The sequence below is a fragment of the Gordionus sp. m RMFG-2023 genome, chromosome 1 (assembly GCF_954871325.1).
Source record: "Gordionus sp. m RMFG-2023 chromosome 1, tfGorSpeb1-WG-v2, whole genome shotgun sequence".
NCBI lineage: Eukaryota > Metazoa > Nematomorpha > Gordioida > Chordodea > Parachordodidae > Gordionus > Gordionus sp. m RMFG-2023.
This window is the reverse complement of record NC_088775.1, coordinates 68,540,918-68,559,680: the sequence shown is the minus strand read 5'-3', so window position 1 is coordinate 68,559,680 and position 18,763 is coordinate 68,540,918. Positions and strand designations below refer to the sequence as shown.

The window sequence follows — 18,763 nt, the reverse complement described above, 5'->3', positions numbered from 1 at the left end:
TGGGAAATATTACAAGCGATTTTAAAAAAAATTCTGAAGGTGGATGTGAAGAATCCCTTTGTAAATGTTTTCTTTTTCTAACAGCAACAAATCAACCATTAGTTCGCACTCATGTAACATTTTAAGGTATTTATTGATTTCTTATACATATAAAAAGACTCAAAGACTCTTATTTAAAATGAGGATAAAAAAAATGAATAAATATAACTTAGAACATATTTTATGTATAGATTGCGTAATTTAATTATTTGATGTATTTCATGAACAGATAATATTATAAATATTTGGCAGTATGTGAATAACATTTGTACCTAAGATATTTGTATCTTCAACTCTATATCTTTTTGGAATTTGTAATAAGATACATATATCTGTATTATACTTTATTTTTAAAAGAATCGATTTAACATTTTTTTCATGGATTCTTTGCATTCATTTTGTTGTTTTTCTTTCCAATCTTTCTATTTTAAATTAACATTCATTATTATTTTATAAAGCCGTAAACTTTGGCAAAAATACGCGTTCAAGTTGCCTTCAAAAAAAGAACGCGTTCACGTTAGTTCAAAATTTTACGAATAAAATTTTTTAAAATTTCATTTAATATTTAATTTAATATAATATAAATAAATGCCATATATTTTTTAACACAATATATTAACCATGTTTAAAATTAAAGTTTTAGTCATTAAAAATTTTTTTTATTATTATTAATTTTTTATTTTCAAATGATTAAAAATAAGAAAATTTTCTAAAAACGCGTTCGTCGAAATAAGAAACGCGTTCACGTTCAAAGTTCTTCAAAAATAAAAGGAACGTCGTTCATCATTTTTTTCAAAAAAAATGAACGCGTTCGTTTTCAACATTATTATTTTATATTTTAGCATAAACTTAAATTGTATGCAAGTGAAATCATTCAATTTTGTGAATTCTTGTCCATATTTAAATTAATCATAGTATACAATCATCTTATTTTATAGGGTGAAATTAAATTTATTTATTCATTTTTGACTCTCCAACATTTTAAATTTCCCTAATATTTTTTTATATAAAAAAGTAATATTTGGGTGATTTCAATTTGTGGATTGCATTTGTTTAAAAAAGAAATCTGTGTCTTTTTTGGTTTTTAGGGAATCAGAATTTTCTCCTTATAGATATAATAAATTATATTTTCATTTGACGATGGATGAATCAGAATAGTTAAATGAGAGGAATAGATTATCCGTATTCATTCTTCCAAGATTTCCATAAATTTTTAAAGAAAAAGGCTAAATATATTATGAAAAATATGGAATAAAAAAAAATATGATTTGTGAATTATGATAACAGATTTTCCACATTCAGACGCAATAGTTTTTGCCCTCTCGCTTCTTATAAAATCTACATTCATCTCAAAGAATCATTTAAATGGTTTTAAAATCTTCCTAAATACTCTTTTTAAAAAAAATACCTGCCATCATAAATTCGAAACAATTTTTTTTTTTTGGGGGGGGGGGGGCAAACTTGATTACTCACAAACACTGTGGTGGTATTGACCCCGTTGCAATGAGCAATTTAAAAATTATTAGCAAAAATAATTACCATGGGACAAAACCCAGGGTGTATCATTTAGGATTTGGTGTTAAAGGAGAAGGCAAAATAGCATCATGCCATTTGTATTATATCCAAAATTCTCCTCCTAACATGACTATTATCAAAGTAGACTTTAAAAATGCTTTCAATAGCAAATTTCGTGAACATTTCATAAATTGTTTTTATCCCAAATTTTCTGTTTATTTAAAATTCCGAGAGACATACTGTCATCAAAGCTCCTTTTTTCTGCCCATATGTCATATATTCTGACGAAAGGATCCAGCAGGGGGCACATGTTTCACCTTGGTATTTATTATCGAAAAAGGTAAATTTTTTTATTCAAACCTCACATAGGCTTATTTCTGATTTATCAATCATCAAATTAATGAGAATACTAATTCCTTGTCATTCTTGTGGGACATCAGCTAGTAATCAAATAAATGAAAATATCTATTAGATAGGAATGGATCCTTCCTTAAGGGTTTTTTTATTAACAATGGAAGCCACGGAGCACTCCTTGGTAAATTATTATCCACAGAGTTTTGAATAAGTTTGTATCTTCTCATAATATGGTTCCATTCTTCAAGATGATATTTATTATAAGAAAATATATTTTGATATAGGTGCAGAGGTTAGGCCATATTTTAATTTTTTTAAATATACCCGAGCTGGGTCTAAAAATTTTAAAGATACCCAGGTCGGGCTGTATATTTTACATAGCTATTATTATCTATAAAAATTGAAAAAATATATTTTAAAAAAATCCAAACCGGATCGTGCTAAAATTTTTTTTAAAAACAAAATCTAGGGCAGTCTGTACAAATGGTACCTACAGGTCTCTGATATATTTATTACCTTTAATATAAATATATAATCGGAACATATGAATTTTTCATAAAATCTGTAAACATTGTATTTTTGTGCTCAATAAAAAAATATTCCTAAATAAATTTTTATACATTCATTTGCAATTTAAAACCTAAAAAATTTATTCTTGCTAAATTAAAGTTTTTTTTATGTAACTAAAAGCCTATTCTATAGATAAACTGAAAGATCTTGGGATGGTGAGTGGGAGGGTTAAAAAATATTTTTAAAAATATGGGTAGGTGAATTTTAAATATATTTCAGGCAAAATGAGCAACTAGCTTCTATTCATTATAAGATTTTATTTTTTTATTTCATAATTTATAAGTCTAAGTAAAAAATATTAAAATAATACATAAAGAGCCAAATCAACCAATGTAATAATTTTTAAACATTGGACAAGTAAGTTAAACAAAATTTTTAAATTAATGAGCAAGCAGCACTAAAACTTGCCCAATGCAGACCTCTAGTCAGGATGACATTGGAAACAGCAGATCACATGGAATTCACCTCTGCCAAAGAATCCATTTATAAATGATATATGTCTGCCACTTTTATTTTCCCATGCATTTACCACCAGAGGTTTGCAAATGACAACATTTTCATGCCCAATGGGAATTTAGATCAGATTTGTAAGCAACGCTCTCAATTAGGCCACAGACGCTTTTCAAAATTCACAATTTTTTAAATATATATTATAAATTGACACTATGAGTGTGACATGTCTTTTAATATATTATAGATAAAGAATATCTTTTAATATAGTTATCGAAATGATTTTGGCTAGACTTCGGGTCAGACCTATTTAAAAAATTTGTGTTTTTTTTGGTTTTTATATTTATATAAAGGATATCTTTTAATATAGTATCAAATTAAAGATAGGCAAAGTTTAGCCTTCGAGCAGGACCTATTTAAAAAATTTGTGTCTTGTTTTTATATTTATATAAAGGATATCTATTTATAAAGTTATCGAAATTAAAGATCAAAGGGTTTTATTGAGGACCAGAAAATCAATTATAGATGAAGAAAAACAAAATTTAGTTTTAATGGCTTGTGTAAAAAATAATAACTCCAAAACCTGTTCAATTTATTTAATTTAAAAATTATTTATGTTTATAATTGTTTATATTAACAAGTTTTCAATAAAAATAGCAAAAATATTTCTATGAGCATTTTACTATTTTATATTTCAAAAAAATATTGGCCACTCCAAATAAACTGTTGGTGCCAATAAGCCAACAAACCATATTTAGAATATTTTTCTTTCTATTGGTTGTTTTTACATCTGTCCATTTCCACTATTATTGTTGGATCACGATGATATGACATAGTATTAAAAAGTTATTACAATATTTTTTATCCAAATTAAAATGGGATAAAGTATAAAAATGTTGTTTATTTATTTTTTACTTTCATAATATGAATAACTAAAAATAACAGTAAATATAAGTTACAAATTTAAAAGGTAATGATATTAATCATATCAAAAATTCTCTGCTCCATAGAGTAAGATTGGAGTAATATAGTTATGAAAATTTAAAATAATAACAAGATTTAATACATGCAAAGTTAATGACTGTTGTTTTGATCAATAAATCATTTTATAGTATAGGTATAAAAAGAAGTATTATTACATTATAGATATAAAAAAAATTAACTAATTCATATGCTACATCAATTTTTTTTATATAGAAACTAATTTATAAAAAAAATATTATTAAAATATATTGTATGTGGTTTATAGTAGAGTTCTATTTTGGCTTTATTTTAAATTAATTTGATATATAACTGGGAGATTTTATTAAACTAGGTAAAGTGTGATAACTATTTTGATTTATTGTTTAAAAGTCTAAAGCTTGTTTGTTAAAAGAGTTTTCAGATTAATAATACATGATATAATTAAATAATAAGGGTATAATAAAAAAAAATAACCTTTTAATTCTCCCTGTGTCTTTCAATTCTTTAAATAAAAATTGCAGCAACAAATTTATGGCTAAAGATGAGTTTTCATCATGAGAATCGTTCTTAAGACCAACCAAGATTTCCTATTAGTCATATACATAAAATATTAGATTAGGAGTTCACTTGAGGCAATTCATATTTATGGTATTGTCCATATAAAGGAATGTGAGTTGGTGATGGAGTATTAAAATATTTAACAATTCCATAATATTCTAAAAACAAAATAGATATTGCACCTAATACAAACGAAAAGACGATAAGGTAAAACATATGTTAGGTAAGCATTTTAATTATTTAGGAAAAACTTATTAATATACACTCGGCGTCGGCAGTATATAGTCTACTACATAAAAATTATTTGAAGTTGATTATTTTATATTTAAGTTAGGAAAAAAATAGGGTAAGATAAATAGTATATAATAGATGAGGGTAAAGTCTGATAGGTTTAGATTTTCTCCAAAAGTTCAAAGCTAAATCCTACCATTTTTAAATTTGATAACTTTAAACTTTTACATTTGCCCATATCTAATTATTAGTTTTTTTACTAGTCCAAATATCATGCTTAGTTTGAAGTATGATTTTTTTTATAATATTAAATTTGTATTATTTATCAACATGGAGTATTTACAGATGGCTGCACTCAGGATAATCAGCCCAATTATACAGCATTATTTCTATAATGCCTTTATATGCTAGCAAAAATTATATCATAAGAATTTTATAGGTATTACTAAATAAAAGCGGTTTAATCATGGGTTTATTGTGTGTGGGCTAATAGAGGGCTAAGAACTTTTCCTCTAATTTTTATCTTCCCTTCTCAATTTTGAGGAGTGGCAGAGCCTCTTTGCCGAACATTTTTAATAATTTTTTTAAAAGTATTAAATTTGAATCTATTTTCTCATTATTGTTAGAAAAATTAAAATCTAATAGTCGAAATTAGGAATTTTTTTCTTTTTAATATCTTTATTATAGCACATATAAGATATAGAAGCAAGCAGTTTTATTTATCAATATGTTTATATTTTCATTTCATATTTTATTAACAGCTAAAATTAAAATCATTAAAAAAAATTATCAAGTTAATAAAAAGATAAAAAAATTGGGGGGGGGGGGGGAGGGATATCAATTATATTAAATAAACAAAGGATAGTAAAAACTGTATTATTTGGAGAAGGAAATGCAATAACAATAGACAGAATAAAGGGTTTATTTTTTATTTTTTATTTTACTTCAATGGTGTTAACCATGAGGGAGGTGAACTAACGGGTATTGAAATGTTCTCTAAATAGATATTATTGAATCATTAATATTTTTATCATCAAATTTTTTTTTGAAAAAATTTATAACCTCCATAATATTTTTATAAATCGCCATAGCGTCTTTTTAATTTAAAATATAAAGTGTTCGCCACCAGCAAGTAGTAGTGATAAATGGCTCCCTTTTTAGTAAGTTATGAACGATTCTAAATATGCTAAGTCATATTTTTAAGCCAAAAATATCATTTTAGCCTCACCGAAAGTTTAAATATAGTATAACTCAATCTTAAAAATATATTTTTGTCTCAAAGCTTAACAAATTTTTTTGACTGTTAGAATTGAAACGATACTACTCATTTTTAACAAAATCTTTTGAATGTTTGAATAAAAATTTGAAATTTTTATTTAGGTTAGTTGTTATGATTAATTAAACTCAGTGGCGTAGCTACGGGGGTGGTTTTCGGGTTTGGACCCCTCCCAGAGCAAAATTTATTTTTAGATTTTACGTTCAAAAGAATTAAAAGTGACTTTATATCAAATAAATACTATTAATATTTATATTTTTCTGGTTTTGATGTTTGTAGAAGGATATTATATTACTATTGAAATATAGTATTATTATAAAGTCATTGAGAATAATCGACTAAATTATAATAACATATTATTGATGCATTTAAAAAATATATTTATTTTATATTATCGAAGATATGGTTATGATTTTGCAATTTATATGTATGGACCCCCTCTAAGAAAAATTCCTAGCGATGCCACTGATCAAACTACTTTGCAAGAAGCAATAGATTATGATATTTTTTATCAAGTTCTTCTTTTGTTTTTGTCAATGAACCATTTATTATTGATCGACTGATATTTAAAATAAACTATTAGGTACATTTTGACAATCACATTTAAATATCATGTTAGTATATTTAGATGTTGCTAGATTCATTAAACTTTTATTTAAAAACGTATCATTAAAAAAAATTTAAAACGAATAAGATTAAGAATAGACCAATTTATAATTTCTCTAGATAGCATCATGCCTACCCGTCTAATGAATAGCTTTGAAAATGATGGCAAAATGACTTGAATGAATTTTGATAAAATTAGTTTAGAAATTTTAAAAAAAAATTTGCTTAATAACGTCGATGAGCGATTGGCTATAAGCAAATTATAAGAATCTGCCAAAGATTCAAATTAAATGAATATGAAACGATTTTTGGACGTCGATAATAGATAAAGTTAGCCCTACATTTAAAAAATACCTAAACTGCATGGATGCTTTTCCTACAGTGCTGTCGAGTGTAGATGGGGCACTCGTTTTAATAAGATTATGGTAGATAATAGAGAGAGTTTAGGAGTGAATTCTTTGTTAAACTTAATGTTCATAAATATTATGTACCTTCGATTTCAGAGTCGATTCCAGATCTATTTGTCAAAATATAGAAAAGGAATTATTTTGAGACGAATGCAATCTTTTCAACAAAAAATACAGCCCAAGGAAAACGAAGAAATGGAACATTTATTTTTAAATTTATATTTATGTATTTTTTAATTTATATATATATATATATATCGGGTGGTTAAATTTGTGATATTATTTTTAAAATATAATATAAATAATAAATTAAATCATATTCCCACCAAAAAAACGATTATATATATTTTTTGGTAGTATATAAATAATAAAACTCTAGGCCAAATTTTTATGCATTACACCACTGAAGTCAATGTATAACACATCCAAACTTATTAAAATATATATTAACCCAACTCTATGCTTATGTATTTTGGGTAAGATCAGAAAATTGTCCTAGTTGAGCAAGTCAGTTAAGAAAAAAATTTGGCATCATTTGTTTTAATATTTTATAAAAATTTTTTCCTGCAGATCCCATATATTTTTCAAATAAAAAAAATGTACATATTTCAGAACTATGTTTTTAATCTATTTTTAATTAATCATAGGTCAAATATTATTTACTAACAATTTATTTTGCTTTATACTAGCTGTAAAGCTACCTAAGGCACATATATACACGAAAAAACATAAATATCGGCATTGATTTTGGTATTAATTATTACGATCATTCGATGAACTTTATATAGCTAATGCTAGAAGGCGTGTATGCATGGGGGGGGGGCAGATGGGGCAGGAAAACAAATCCCCCCTCCAAGCCAAAAAATGCAGATGCTGGCTAAAATATTTTTCAAAAATTTCACTTTTTTATATTTGATGATCGTCAATTCTACCTCGTATCCCCTATATATTTAATTCATATTTATTTATCATATTAACAGTAGAAATTAATACTCTACTAATTTATTCTATGAATTAATATTGATGGTGAATTTTCCTTATTATATTTATCTAGCAAATGATCTACTAAATCTAAAAATTTTCATTAGAGATAATTTATGTGAGGATCATCCATCCTAGTATCCTACCGCCTTTACTATTTTTTAGTTATAATTAGGTATTTTGTCGGTAAATTTTCGGTAAATTTCGGATAAGCTTAAAATTTATATGATCAAATTTCCTTAAGCTTTTTGCATGCTCAAATATCTTAAGCTTACTGCTTAATTTACAGACGTTAAATATCATATTGCAGCTGTTTATTATCAATTAAGCTATATTACAGTAAAAGTATATTTATTTTGTGTTTAAATATTTATATTGCAGCTCTTTATTATTGCTCAACTTACAAGCTTTTATAAATATCAAATTGCAGCTCTTCATTATCAATTAGGCTAAATAACTGTAAAAGTATATTTACTTACAGACTTTTATAAATATCATATTGCAGTTGTTTATTATCAAATAAGCTATATATATTTATTTTGTGTTTAAATATCTTATATTGCAGCTCTTTATTATTGCTCAATTTACAAGCTTTTATAAATATCAAATTGCAGCTCTTTATTATCAAAATAACTGTAAAAGTATATTTACTTACAGACTTTTATAAATATCATATTGCAGCTGTTTATTATCAATTAAGCTATATTAAAGTAAAAGTATATTTATTTAGTGTTTAAATATCTTATATTGCAGCTCTTTATTATCAATTAAGCAAAATTACAGTAAAAGTACTTTTATTTTATATTTAAATATCTTATATTGCAGCTCTTTATTATTGCTCAGTTTACAAGCTTTTATAAATATCATATTGCAGCTCTTTATTATCAATTAGGCTAAATAACTGTAAAAGTACATTTACTATATGTTTAAAAATCTTATTTTGCAGCTCTTTATTATCAATTAAGCTATATTACAGTAAAGGTATATTTATTTTATGTTTAAATATCTTATTTTGCACCTCTTTATTGCTCAATTTACAAGCTTTTATAAATATCATATTGCAGCTCTTTATTGCTCAATTTACAAGCTTTTATAAATATCATATTGCAGCTCTTTATTATCAATTAAGCTATATTACAGTAAAAGTATATTAATTTTATGTTTAAATATCTTATCTTGCAGCTCTTTATTGCTCAATTTACAAGCTTTTATAAATATCATATTGCAGCTCTTTATTGCTCAATTAAGCTAAATAACAGTAAAAGTATATTTACTATATGTTTAAAAATCTTATTATATTGCAGCTCTTTATTATCAATGTAAGCAAAATTACAGTAAAAGTATATTTATTTTATATTTAAATATCTTATATTGCAGCTCTTTATTATCAATTAAGCTAAATAACTTTAAAAGTATATTTACTATATTTTAAAAAATCTTATTATATTGCAGCTCTTTATTACTCAATTTTTCAATTCAAAATTATCATCTTTCATATTGTACGTTTATATTATTGTTTCGCGCACTATTATAAAATTATTTTTTTTATTCCTGATATATATATGTAATTAAATTCTTATAAAATACATTTTTAATATTGTCTACACACAGGCATGAATAAATAAAATTATATTCGCGAATTTTCAGAAAAATTTAATAATCAATAATAATTTAATGTTTTGTGTTGTCAAATTATGCACTTGAAATAAAAAGAAATATTTATTTGTAGCCATAATTATATTATATAAATATTTACGATAAAAATTTTAATAAAGGAGTTCTTAGTAAGAAAAAAAATTAACGATCCCATATTAGAAATAACAAAAAAATTTAAGTAAATAAGATATTTGAAGGAATAATAAGTATTATAAATACTCACTATAAAAATTTTATTTATAGAGTTCCAATAAAAGAAAATTAACGATCCCATTAATCATTAGAAATAACAAAAAAAATTAAAATATATGAGTAAATGTGATATTTATAGAAATAATAAATATCTATTACCCCTTTACTCTAAAATTTATTTTTATTTTCTACCCATCTACAAGTCTCATGAAATTATATTCAGAAAACGACGTAAGTAAATGGCTACTAGTTTTACCATTCTTTGTTATTTTTTTAGAATAAATATTTCAAAAAAATTAATCTATAGTTCTATTATTAAATAGATAAGTTCTCTAATGCAGAAGAAAATTGTTTTAATATTATCTAATATAAATTATCTTAAAAAATATATATAATATTGAATAAATTCTATTTATTATTTCATTATAAATTAATTATATTAAAATATGCAATATATATTACAAGTATATTAAATAAATTATATTAATTATGTAAATAATATTAATTATTATATTATAATAAAATCTTATAATCTTACAATTTAATACATTTATTAATTTACATAATTTTCTTTATATCTAATTTAATATTAAATATATTAAAATTTAAAATTATATTATACTATGTATTTATTAATATATAAATTTTTTATAATATTATATTATATTATTAATACATACAACTAATTTATATTATAATTATGTTGTAACAGATTTGACAAATAAATTAAAAATTGCTTTTTATTTTAAATTAAATTTAAATAAATAAATGGTAATTAATATTTATATTAATACAAGAACAGTATATACTAAAAAATAAATTGCAGATAATTTACAATATTTTAGCAAACTCTTAATACTCAAGATCTATTAATATATAATATACAACACAATTTTATTATAAATATATTTTTGATATAATATTAATAAAATTTATATCAAATATCTCATAATAAAAATTTTAATTAATATATAAAAATACAATCTCTTTTTTTTTTGCATGATGATGTATAAATTGAATTAAATATTTGTTAGAATAGATAATATTTTTGTTGTATTTTGATTTAATCAAACTATATTGAACCATTTGATTGTTAGAATTGTTTTGAATAATAGCTTTGTTTAAAAATGATATAAATATCTAAAAGATACTATTTACAATGTTATTTCTGTTATGGGCATCTATTTCCTCCAAGACCTCTTGGTTCATAACTTTGTTAAAAAATAGTTATACCAATATAATTAAAATTTACTTAGACTATTTGTGTTATCCAAAACTGGACCTTGTAGATTAATAGCTTTGAAAAATTATTGTAAATATTAATTTGACATTTTACTTTGGAATTCTGCAGTACATACATTTGATACTATAATATAAATACACAAACATTAATTCAGTAATTAAGGATATAATTTAAGATCAAATATTAATCAAAATTATTTACTTTGGATTGGTTTGCAAGTTTCTAAATGTTTTATGGTGATGCTAAATTGAGTAACAGTAAGTTTAGCATACAATCTTTATTATGTTTAGTTTTCTTAAAAATATATATTATTATATGTAAATTAAATAATATATACTTTATTTCCTAATTTTCTTAGTGTTGATAATTGTTGCGATATATCTTTAACCTCTTTAATTTTCATAATTACTTCAAATACAATTTTGGGAATCTTCAATGACATATATTTTTTTTTTCTTTCAGTAACTTTTTCCCCATTACGCAATTGAATGGATTTAATGTCCATATATTGTTGTATTTGTTTAATATATCAATGAACAGATATAAATTAGGATGAGAATATGTTATATACTCTTTTATAGAACTATGAAATCCCTCAACATGGTTATTTGTTCTTACACCTTGAACATCATACATGTTCCACATCTTATATTTAAATTTAGCGCTTGGGTTAATCAAGTACTTTTAAAGTATGTAAAGAGATCTCTTATGGGATCTAAATTAAAGGCCTCTACTTCATGATTTAATTCTGAAATACCAATGGTATGTCCATTTTGGTTAAGAAGGGTATCACCATTAGTCTGCAATAAAATCTTTTAAAATCAGGATTAAATAAACTATATGCTGTCAACCTATTACCCTGTATACGTCTTAAAATACATTGACAATAGTGAAAGTAGCACCTCTTGGCAGAAATGGTAGGAAACATTTCTTCGAGTGTTGTAAGTACTCCCATTTCAAAATCTATAAGTGCTTTAGGAGGAGAAAAGAATATACCTATAGATCGACAATAGTTTTTTAAAAGATTCAACATTTTTAGATACGTTTCTTTGTTTTATTTGGCAATAATATATAAGCGCAAGGAATTATTGTATGATTAATCATTACATGAATAGTGTAAAATTTCTTAAATAATAATGGACACGAAAAAAATGTACCATCCATAAAAATTAGGTCGGCATTACAGAGACATTCAAGTAGTTCATGTGTAGAAAATATTAATAATTCATTGTTTTGATTACAAATTAAAAATGTTTTATTATCTAGTTTTAACTTATAATTGCCGTATAATCGGTAATCAGAATTTATAAGAGGCAAAGGAGGTCTTAATGATTTAATAACACGATTCATAATAGTTTTCACAGATATAAATGTTGGTAGAGCATTAGGATGGAGTTGAACAAGGGGATCTATTTTTCTAATACGCATAACTTGATTATATGTTTTACATTAGCTTTGATAAGGGTATGCTCGAATTTGTTCTTTTAACTTATTCATAGTAACTAAAATTGCATAATGTTCTTCTTCAGATTCATCAGAATGATTGTGAATACGTGTCAATGTAAACATCATATTTAACAATGTACCTCTTGACGTACAAATCTTTAGCCTACATTTATATAAAAATCCATATTTGTGGTGAATATAAAGATATTTATTAGAATATAAAAAATTTCGTTTTTTTTGGGAAAGAATAAAATCATATGGTCGTTCTACATTTAAATATGCAAATTGAATGTTATTAAATATTACCGGTAAAGTTTCAGAGCTATTAGCTGCAATGGAGATATCGACTAAAACTTCTTCATCTATAAAACTTTCGTCTAAAAATGGTAAAAGAGGGAGGCCACTCTCTCCATCTTCTTCTGTATGATTAACCAAAGAAGGGAGAGCCTCTTGACTTTCCTCCAACAAGATCCCAGAAATCCCCACATCACTGTCTCCAACTTCTTGTGGAGGATTGAACATTTGACTTTCTTCCAACAAGTTCCCAGAAATCCCCACATCACTGTCTCCAACGTCTTGTGGAGGATTGAACATTTGACTTTCTTCCAACAAGTTCCCAGAAATCCCCAGATCACTGTCTCCAACGTCTTGTGGAGGATTGAACATTTGACTTTCCTCCAACAAGTTCCCAGAATTCTCCACATCACTGTCTCCAACTTCTTGTCGAGGATTTATCAAAGGAGGCACTAATCTCATGACTTAAGGAAAAATATATTAAGAAAAATTTGTTTAAATATTTATAATTAAATTTTTAAAAAATTTTGTAAAATACTTCCTCTTCTTCCACTCAAATAAATTCAAATATCTAGAAAACAATAAATCACATCTTATATATTAAATAATTTACCGTTGCATGCTGCTGTTTCAGTAAATAGGTTATTTACTGTGTAACCTCTCCCGAGACAGGTTGGAGAAATACAGGTAAAATATATTTTATTTTTATAATAACTTGACTTTCTATATGCAGAAGGTATCATTATTTAAAAAATTCTAAAAGATTGTTATAAATATAAAATATAAATAATTTACCATAATTATTGTTCTTCTAAGGTTCTATTTCTTAGAAAATATAAATATTCCTAATTTTATCCATGTGTTCAAATGCTGTTAAAATTATAAAGATAAATTTTAGAAAAAAAAAATTTGCCATACACCATTAAAACCAATTACCTTGGCCTTGTTCAGAAAAATATTTAATAATATAGAATCTTGCTAATACTAAGATAGAATCTTGCTAATACTAAGATAGAATCTTGCTAATACTAAGAATAGAATCTTACTAATACTAAGATAGAATCCTACTAATACTTAGAATCTTACTAATACTAAGATAGAATCTTACTAATACTAAGAAAGAATCTTACTAATACTAAGATAGAATCTTACTAATACTAAGATAGAATCTTACTAATACTAAGATAGAATCTTACTAATACTAAGATAGAATCTTACTAATACTAAGATAGAATCTTACTAATACTAATATGTAAATATTAATTAAAACCAATTACCTTTGCCTTGAGGTACTGTATTTATATATGATATTAGCTTTTAAGGTTACTTATAATTTTCTACAAAAATGGTATGTAAATAGCTTTTGAGGTTAGTCTTTATTTTATAATTTTCTACAAAAATGGTATGTAAATAGCTTATGAGGTGTAGTCTTTATTTTATTATTTTCTACAAAAATGGTATGTAAATAGCTTTTGAGGTTTAGTCTTTATTTTATAATTTTCTACAAAAATGGTATGTAAATAGCTTTTGAGGTTTAGTCTTTTATAATTTTCTACAAAAATGGTATGTAAATAGCTTTTGAGGTTTAGTCTATTTTATAATTTTCTACAATGTGTATGTTACTATTAATTAAAACCAATTACCTTTACCTTGAGGTACTATATTTATATTTAATATTAGCTTGGTTTCGTCTTAATTTTAGAATTTTCTACAAAAATGTGTATGTAAATATTAATTAACCAATTACCTTTGCCTTGAGGTACTGTATTTATATTTGATATTAGCTTGGTTTCGTCTTAATTTTAGAATTTTCTACAAAAATGTGTATGTAAATATTAATTAAAACCAATTACCTTTGCCCAGTGGCCCCTAGGGTAATGATAATGCACGGTAAGCGTGCACTATTTTTTTCATGTTTTTCATAAATTAACAAGCACGCCAAAATACGTCATATATTTATTTTTTGGTAAATAAATAAGTAAAATTACGAAAGCTCTCGTTTATAAATGTTCGTTTTATAATTATTTTATTTGAAAAACTAAACAATTATTTAAACATTCAATATGGACATTCAATTTATATTATAAAAGATCGTATTTATATACACACAATATTTAAAATTTAATGAAATAGGTTATTCCTTTTACAGAACCTATTCATTTTACAATACCTGTTCATTTTACAGTACCTTGATAGCCAAGTATTTTTATACTCAATTTATATTATAAAAGTATATTGTTATATACTTAGTTACAATAATAATTTTATATTTAAAATTTAATGAAATAGGTTATTCCTTTTACAGAACCTATTCCTTTTACAGTACCTGTTCATTTTACAGTACCTTGATAGCCAAGTATTTTTATACTCAATTTATATTATAAAAGAATAATTGTTAAATTTATAGTTATGCTTATACAGGCACACTGGACAGGTTAAATGTTAGCCTTTGTGCTACCCACCCTATTCAAATTTTTTACTTAAGTTGTTAGGCCCACCCTGGTTCTCTTTAAATACAAGCCCTAATCAAAAATGTATATAGTTGAACATACAAATAAAAACTATTTGTGATATTTGGAATGGTTAAATTAAATATATTACCCCTTATTTACCATCTCTCTATTAATTCAAGATTATGATATAAATATTAGCACAAAAAAAATTCAAATAATAATGATTATTAGTTACCCTATATTAGATTCTTATGGATGAATATCAAAGCAATTTTGATTTAGATGAAGAAATAACTTCTACAAGTCAAAAAAAATAGAAGTAACAATGCATATTTTTTTTAATAAGGTTATCTATTCTATAATCTATTTCATAGGTTGGGGCACAATTTGAATCATTTAATGATTTGCAAGAAGCTATAGATAAATATGAAAATCTAGTGTTTACAAATTACCATATAGCAACATGTACCAAGCTTGGTAATTTTGATGAAAACATTATTCAAACAATACAATACAAATATATACGTTATGTTTGTATACATGGAGGAAGACACTTTAAAAGTCGTGGGAAAGGAAAACGACTTACCCAAATTTTACAACTAAATTGCCCAAACAGCTTTTCAGAAAAGCACATAATAATAGGGGATCTACATAGGCTATAGGTTTCCAAAATGAATAGTGGGCATAATCATGATTTGGGTATATATTTTTAAGAAATATACAATTTTTATTTATTAATTTAGATTATAATTTATTCATGCGTTTACCTAAGCAACGTAAAATAAATGATGAATCAAGATCATTAATTGTTAAGTGTTTAGAATATGATGCCTCAATTCTTAAAATTAAATATGACCTCCAACAAAAAGGAGTTTACACAACAAATCGAGATTTATATAATATAAAAAAGAAAATATTATATCAACCAGGGGACTCTGAGCTCCTGGATGTTTTTAACTTATTAAAAAATTTAAACCCTAATAATATTATAAAAATAGTTTCTGAAAACAATACCCTTCATGGGATATATTACCAAACCCCAAATATGAAGGGTTACTTTAGTGCATTTCCAGAGATTCTCCTGGTTGATGCAACTTATAAATTAAATTATTATCAAATGCCAGTATTTACTCTCTTTGTTATTGATGGCGAAGAACAAACGAGATTTGCTGCTATATGGATAGTCAAATCTGAGAATTATTTAATTGTTAAAAATATGTGTGATTTATTTAAATCGTACAATGATAATAATAATAAAATTAAAGTAATAATTGCAGATAAGGACTTTGCTGATAGACATGCTTATAGAGAAGCCTTTCCTATGGCTTCACTTGAAATATGTATGTTCTATGTACAACAAACATTTATTAGAGAAATAACCGTTAAAAAGAGAAATATAAATTCTACCCAGGTAAAGGTTGTGTTAAATCTTTTGAAAAAAATGATCTACACCAAAACAGAGGCACATTATTGGGAAATATATAATTCATTGATGACATTAAATTTTCCAGATGTGGAAGAATATTTTAATAATAATTGGCATAACATTCGACACGAGTGGTCTTATGCATGGCGGTGTAAAACCACAAATTTTTCTATTTATACAAATAATAGGACGGAGAGTATGAATAGGGTACTCAAAACCCTAATAAAAAAACATTCAAATTTAACAAATTTTTTCAAAAATTTGAATATTTGTATAGATACCTCAAATGAGGAAAAGAATCATAATGTGATTATGAATCTTAAAAAAATATCTATAATAAGTTATCCAGAAAATAGTGTAAAATTCAAATATCAAAATATATTAACTAATGCTGCCTTTAAAAGGATATCAGCTAAATTTATCAATATCCCATGATGAAGGAAATTTAACTTTAACAGTATTACCCTCAAATTGTAGTTGTGGATATTTAGAATCTATTTTATTACCATGTAGGCATATTTTTGAATATAGAAGATTGAATGGTATAGATCTGTTTGATCAAAATTTATGTCATCCAAGATGGCAGAGAGATTACTTTATGAATTCAAAAATTTACATGATGACTAATAAAAATAAAATACTTACTAATAATATTAATCAAAATGATATCGATGGCACTAGAATTAATCATACTATCAATGAAAAAAAAATTTTATCATCTGATGAAAAATTCAGAAAAGTAAAGGATATTATGCAAAATATATCATCATTATCATCTCAGATGAATGAAAATGCATTTAACAAAATATATACATACTTAAAATATGTTTATAAAGATCTATGTCAGCCTACTCCTAAAATTATTGAACAATTTGAACATGCTATCAATATATTTAATCCAACATCAGGATTTAAATTTAATGACATGGGTAATCATTTTTTTTAGAATTTATTAATAATTTTTTTTAATGAATTATAATATATTCTGTAAACTTTAAAAAATATATATAAAAGATGTTGAACAAAAACCAGAAAATCCACTGAAACAAGTTAGTGAAGTAGAAATCAATTTCAATAATATAAAAAATATTGAAATGCCAGAAAAAATAAGTCCTGGATATTTGAAAAGATGCAAAGATGCTAAAAATATGAGAAAAGGTTTGATCTTTAAATTCATTTATATTATTTGTGAAAAGTGAAAGTGATAAGAAAAACAAATAAATAACATCAATATAATGGACAAAGAAAATAATCAAAACTTTAAGCATTTGATAGATATGAAAGGTTACATATTTTATAGTTACATCTATATCACTTTTTTTTGGCTAATAGCAAATATTGTTTATATGAAAAGCAAAAAATTTTTTTATGTCTTTACAATATATTTTTTTTAGATACTAGTTTTCCCTCATCAATAAAAATTTTCACAAATAGTAAACCCTTACAAACTCTTTCTGAAAACACAAGTATTTTTTTATAAATTTTATACTAATTGCATAATATATTTTCAAGATTCTACAAGTTTACATTCATCAATACAAACATTTATAGATTATATATTGTTAAACTTTATTTAATTTTTTATATATATTATTTTTAGGATGTGCTAATGCTAAAAAGCACACTGCTGGCTCATCAGATAAGAATATAGTTATCCATTCTTGTAATTATGATAGACAAAAAGATTCTTTTAGTAATGAAATTACTTAATTATATTATTATCTGATGTTTTTCTTGTAGGGCCTCTATTAAATACAAATCAATTACAAAAAAGATATTACCAGAGGATACTTCTGCAAAAACGAACAATGTACTCCACAGTTCTTGTAAATCTTTTATTATATATACCTAATTATTTTATTTTAGTACTACCACATGGAAATAATATTAGGACATTAAATCCTTTTAGTAATAGACCACTTTAATAATATTTAATATTTATTTCTTTAAGGGATTTTACCAAATAATATGCCCAAACTGACATTACCATTAAATAACACCACAAATGTCCCAATTTCAAATTTTTCTTTTGTGAAAGTTGGGAATATATCTACAAGCTCAAATCAAATTAGAACGCTATCATTTTTTAAATAAAATATTTAA

The 18,763-nt window shown here is 24.4% G+C and overlaps 3 protein-coding genes and 1 long non-coding RNA gene across 7 annotated transcripts in view; 2 read left to right on the top strand and 2 right to left on the bottom strand.

Moving 5' to 3' along the window:
• The window catches only part of LOC135929140 (uncharacterized), a 78,356-nt gene extending 65,887 nt beyond the window's left edge, over positions 1-12,469 (bottom strand). Inside the window, exons 1-4 of the mRNA XM_065465661.1 lie at positions 12,199-12,469; positions 11,900-12,037; positions 4,519-4,631; positions 4,366-4,478 (exon numbers count right to left, since the gene is read on the bottom strand). Coding sequence (XP_065321733.1) covers positions 4,366-4,478; positions 4,519-4,631; positions 11,900-12,037; positions 12,199-12,469 — 635 coding nt within the window. The remainder of the gene's footprint in view (positions 1-4,365; positions 4,479-4,518; positions 4,632-11,899; positions 12,038-12,198) is intronic.
• On the bottom strand, positions 10,780-15,011 carry LOC135931336 (uncharacterized). Of its 4 annotated transcripts, XM_065468382.1 has the most exons (12): positions 14,635-15,010; positions 14,529-14,593; positions 13,577-13,651; positions 13,395-13,537; positions 13,320-13,352; positions 12,794-13,245; positions 11,379-12,650; positions 11,243-11,335; positions 11,135-11,164; positions 11,057-11,095; positions 10,957-11,009; positions 10,780-10,913 (listed from the first exon to the last, which is right to left on the bottom strand). In XM_065468382.1, the coding sequence occupies exons 6-7, from the start codon at positions 13,241-13,243 to the stop codon at positions 12,576-12,578; spliced, it is 525 nt and encodes a 174-aa protein (XP_065324454.1). In that variant the 5' UTR covers positions 13,244-13,245; positions 13,320-13,352; positions 13,395-13,537; positions 13,577-13,651; positions 14,529-14,593; positions 14,635-15,010; the 3' UTR covers positions 10,780-10,913; positions 10,957-11,009; positions 11,057-11,095; positions 11,135-11,164; positions 11,243-11,335; positions 11,379-12,575. The 4 variants fall into 4 exon arrangements, with proteins under 4 accessions (XP_065324454.1, XP_065324453.1, XP_065324455.1 ...); XM_065468381.1 differs by having other exon boundaries at positions 10,957-11,095; XM_065468383.1 differs by lacking the exons at positions 14,529-14,593; positions 14,635-15,010 and having other exon boundaries at positions 10,957-11,095; positions 13,395-13,504; positions 13,577-13,594.
• A 50-nt stretch (positions 15,012-15,061) lies between these two features.
• On the top strand, positions 15,062-15,952 carry LOC135931337 (uncharacterized). Its single transcript, XR_010573013.1, has 3 exons — positions 15,062-15,137; positions 15,480-15,553; positions 15,609-15,952. It is a non-coding gene; the product is annotated as an uncharacterized LOC135931337 (long non-coding RNA).
• Positions 15,953-17,448: 1,496 nt separating this feature from the next.
• On the top strand, positions 17,449-18,754 carry LOC135929132 (uncharacterized). The gene is made up of 6 exons (XM_065465652.1): positions 17,449-17,589; positions 17,675-17,944; positions 18,055-18,126; positions 18,261-18,353; positions 18,401-18,568; positions 18,612-18,754. Exons 2-6 carry the CDS (start codon positions 17,896-17,898, stop codon positions 18,752-18,754), a joined length of 525 nt encoding a protein of 174 aa, XP_065321724.1. The 5' UTR covers positions 17,449-17,589; positions 17,675-17,895.
• The last annotated feature ends 9 nt before the right edge of the window (positions 18,755-18,763 follow it).

Bases quoted from the DNA above. Each gene is read 5' to 3' on its own strand.
- LOC135931336 (XM_065468381.1), bottom strand. From the start codon at position 13,243: ATGAGATTAGTGCCTCCTTTGATAAATCCTCGACAAGAAGTTGGAGAC. The intron at 12,651-12,793 runs GTAATATTTAAT...ATATAAATGTAG, and splicing joins ATAGCTCTGAAACTTTACCG to GCTAAAGATTTGTACGTCAA.
- LOC135929132 (XM_065465652.1), top strand. From the start codon at position 17,896: ATGGACAAAGAAAATAATCAAAACTTTAAGCATTTGATAGATATGAAA. The intron at 17,945-18,054 runs GTTACATATTTT...TATTTTTTTTAG, and splicing joins GCATTTGATAGATATGAAAG to ATACTAGTTTTCCCTCATCA. The intron at 18,127-18,260 runs GTATTTTTTTAT...TATTATTTTTAG, and splicing joins AACTCTTTCTGAAAACACAA to GATGTGCTAATGCTAAAAAG.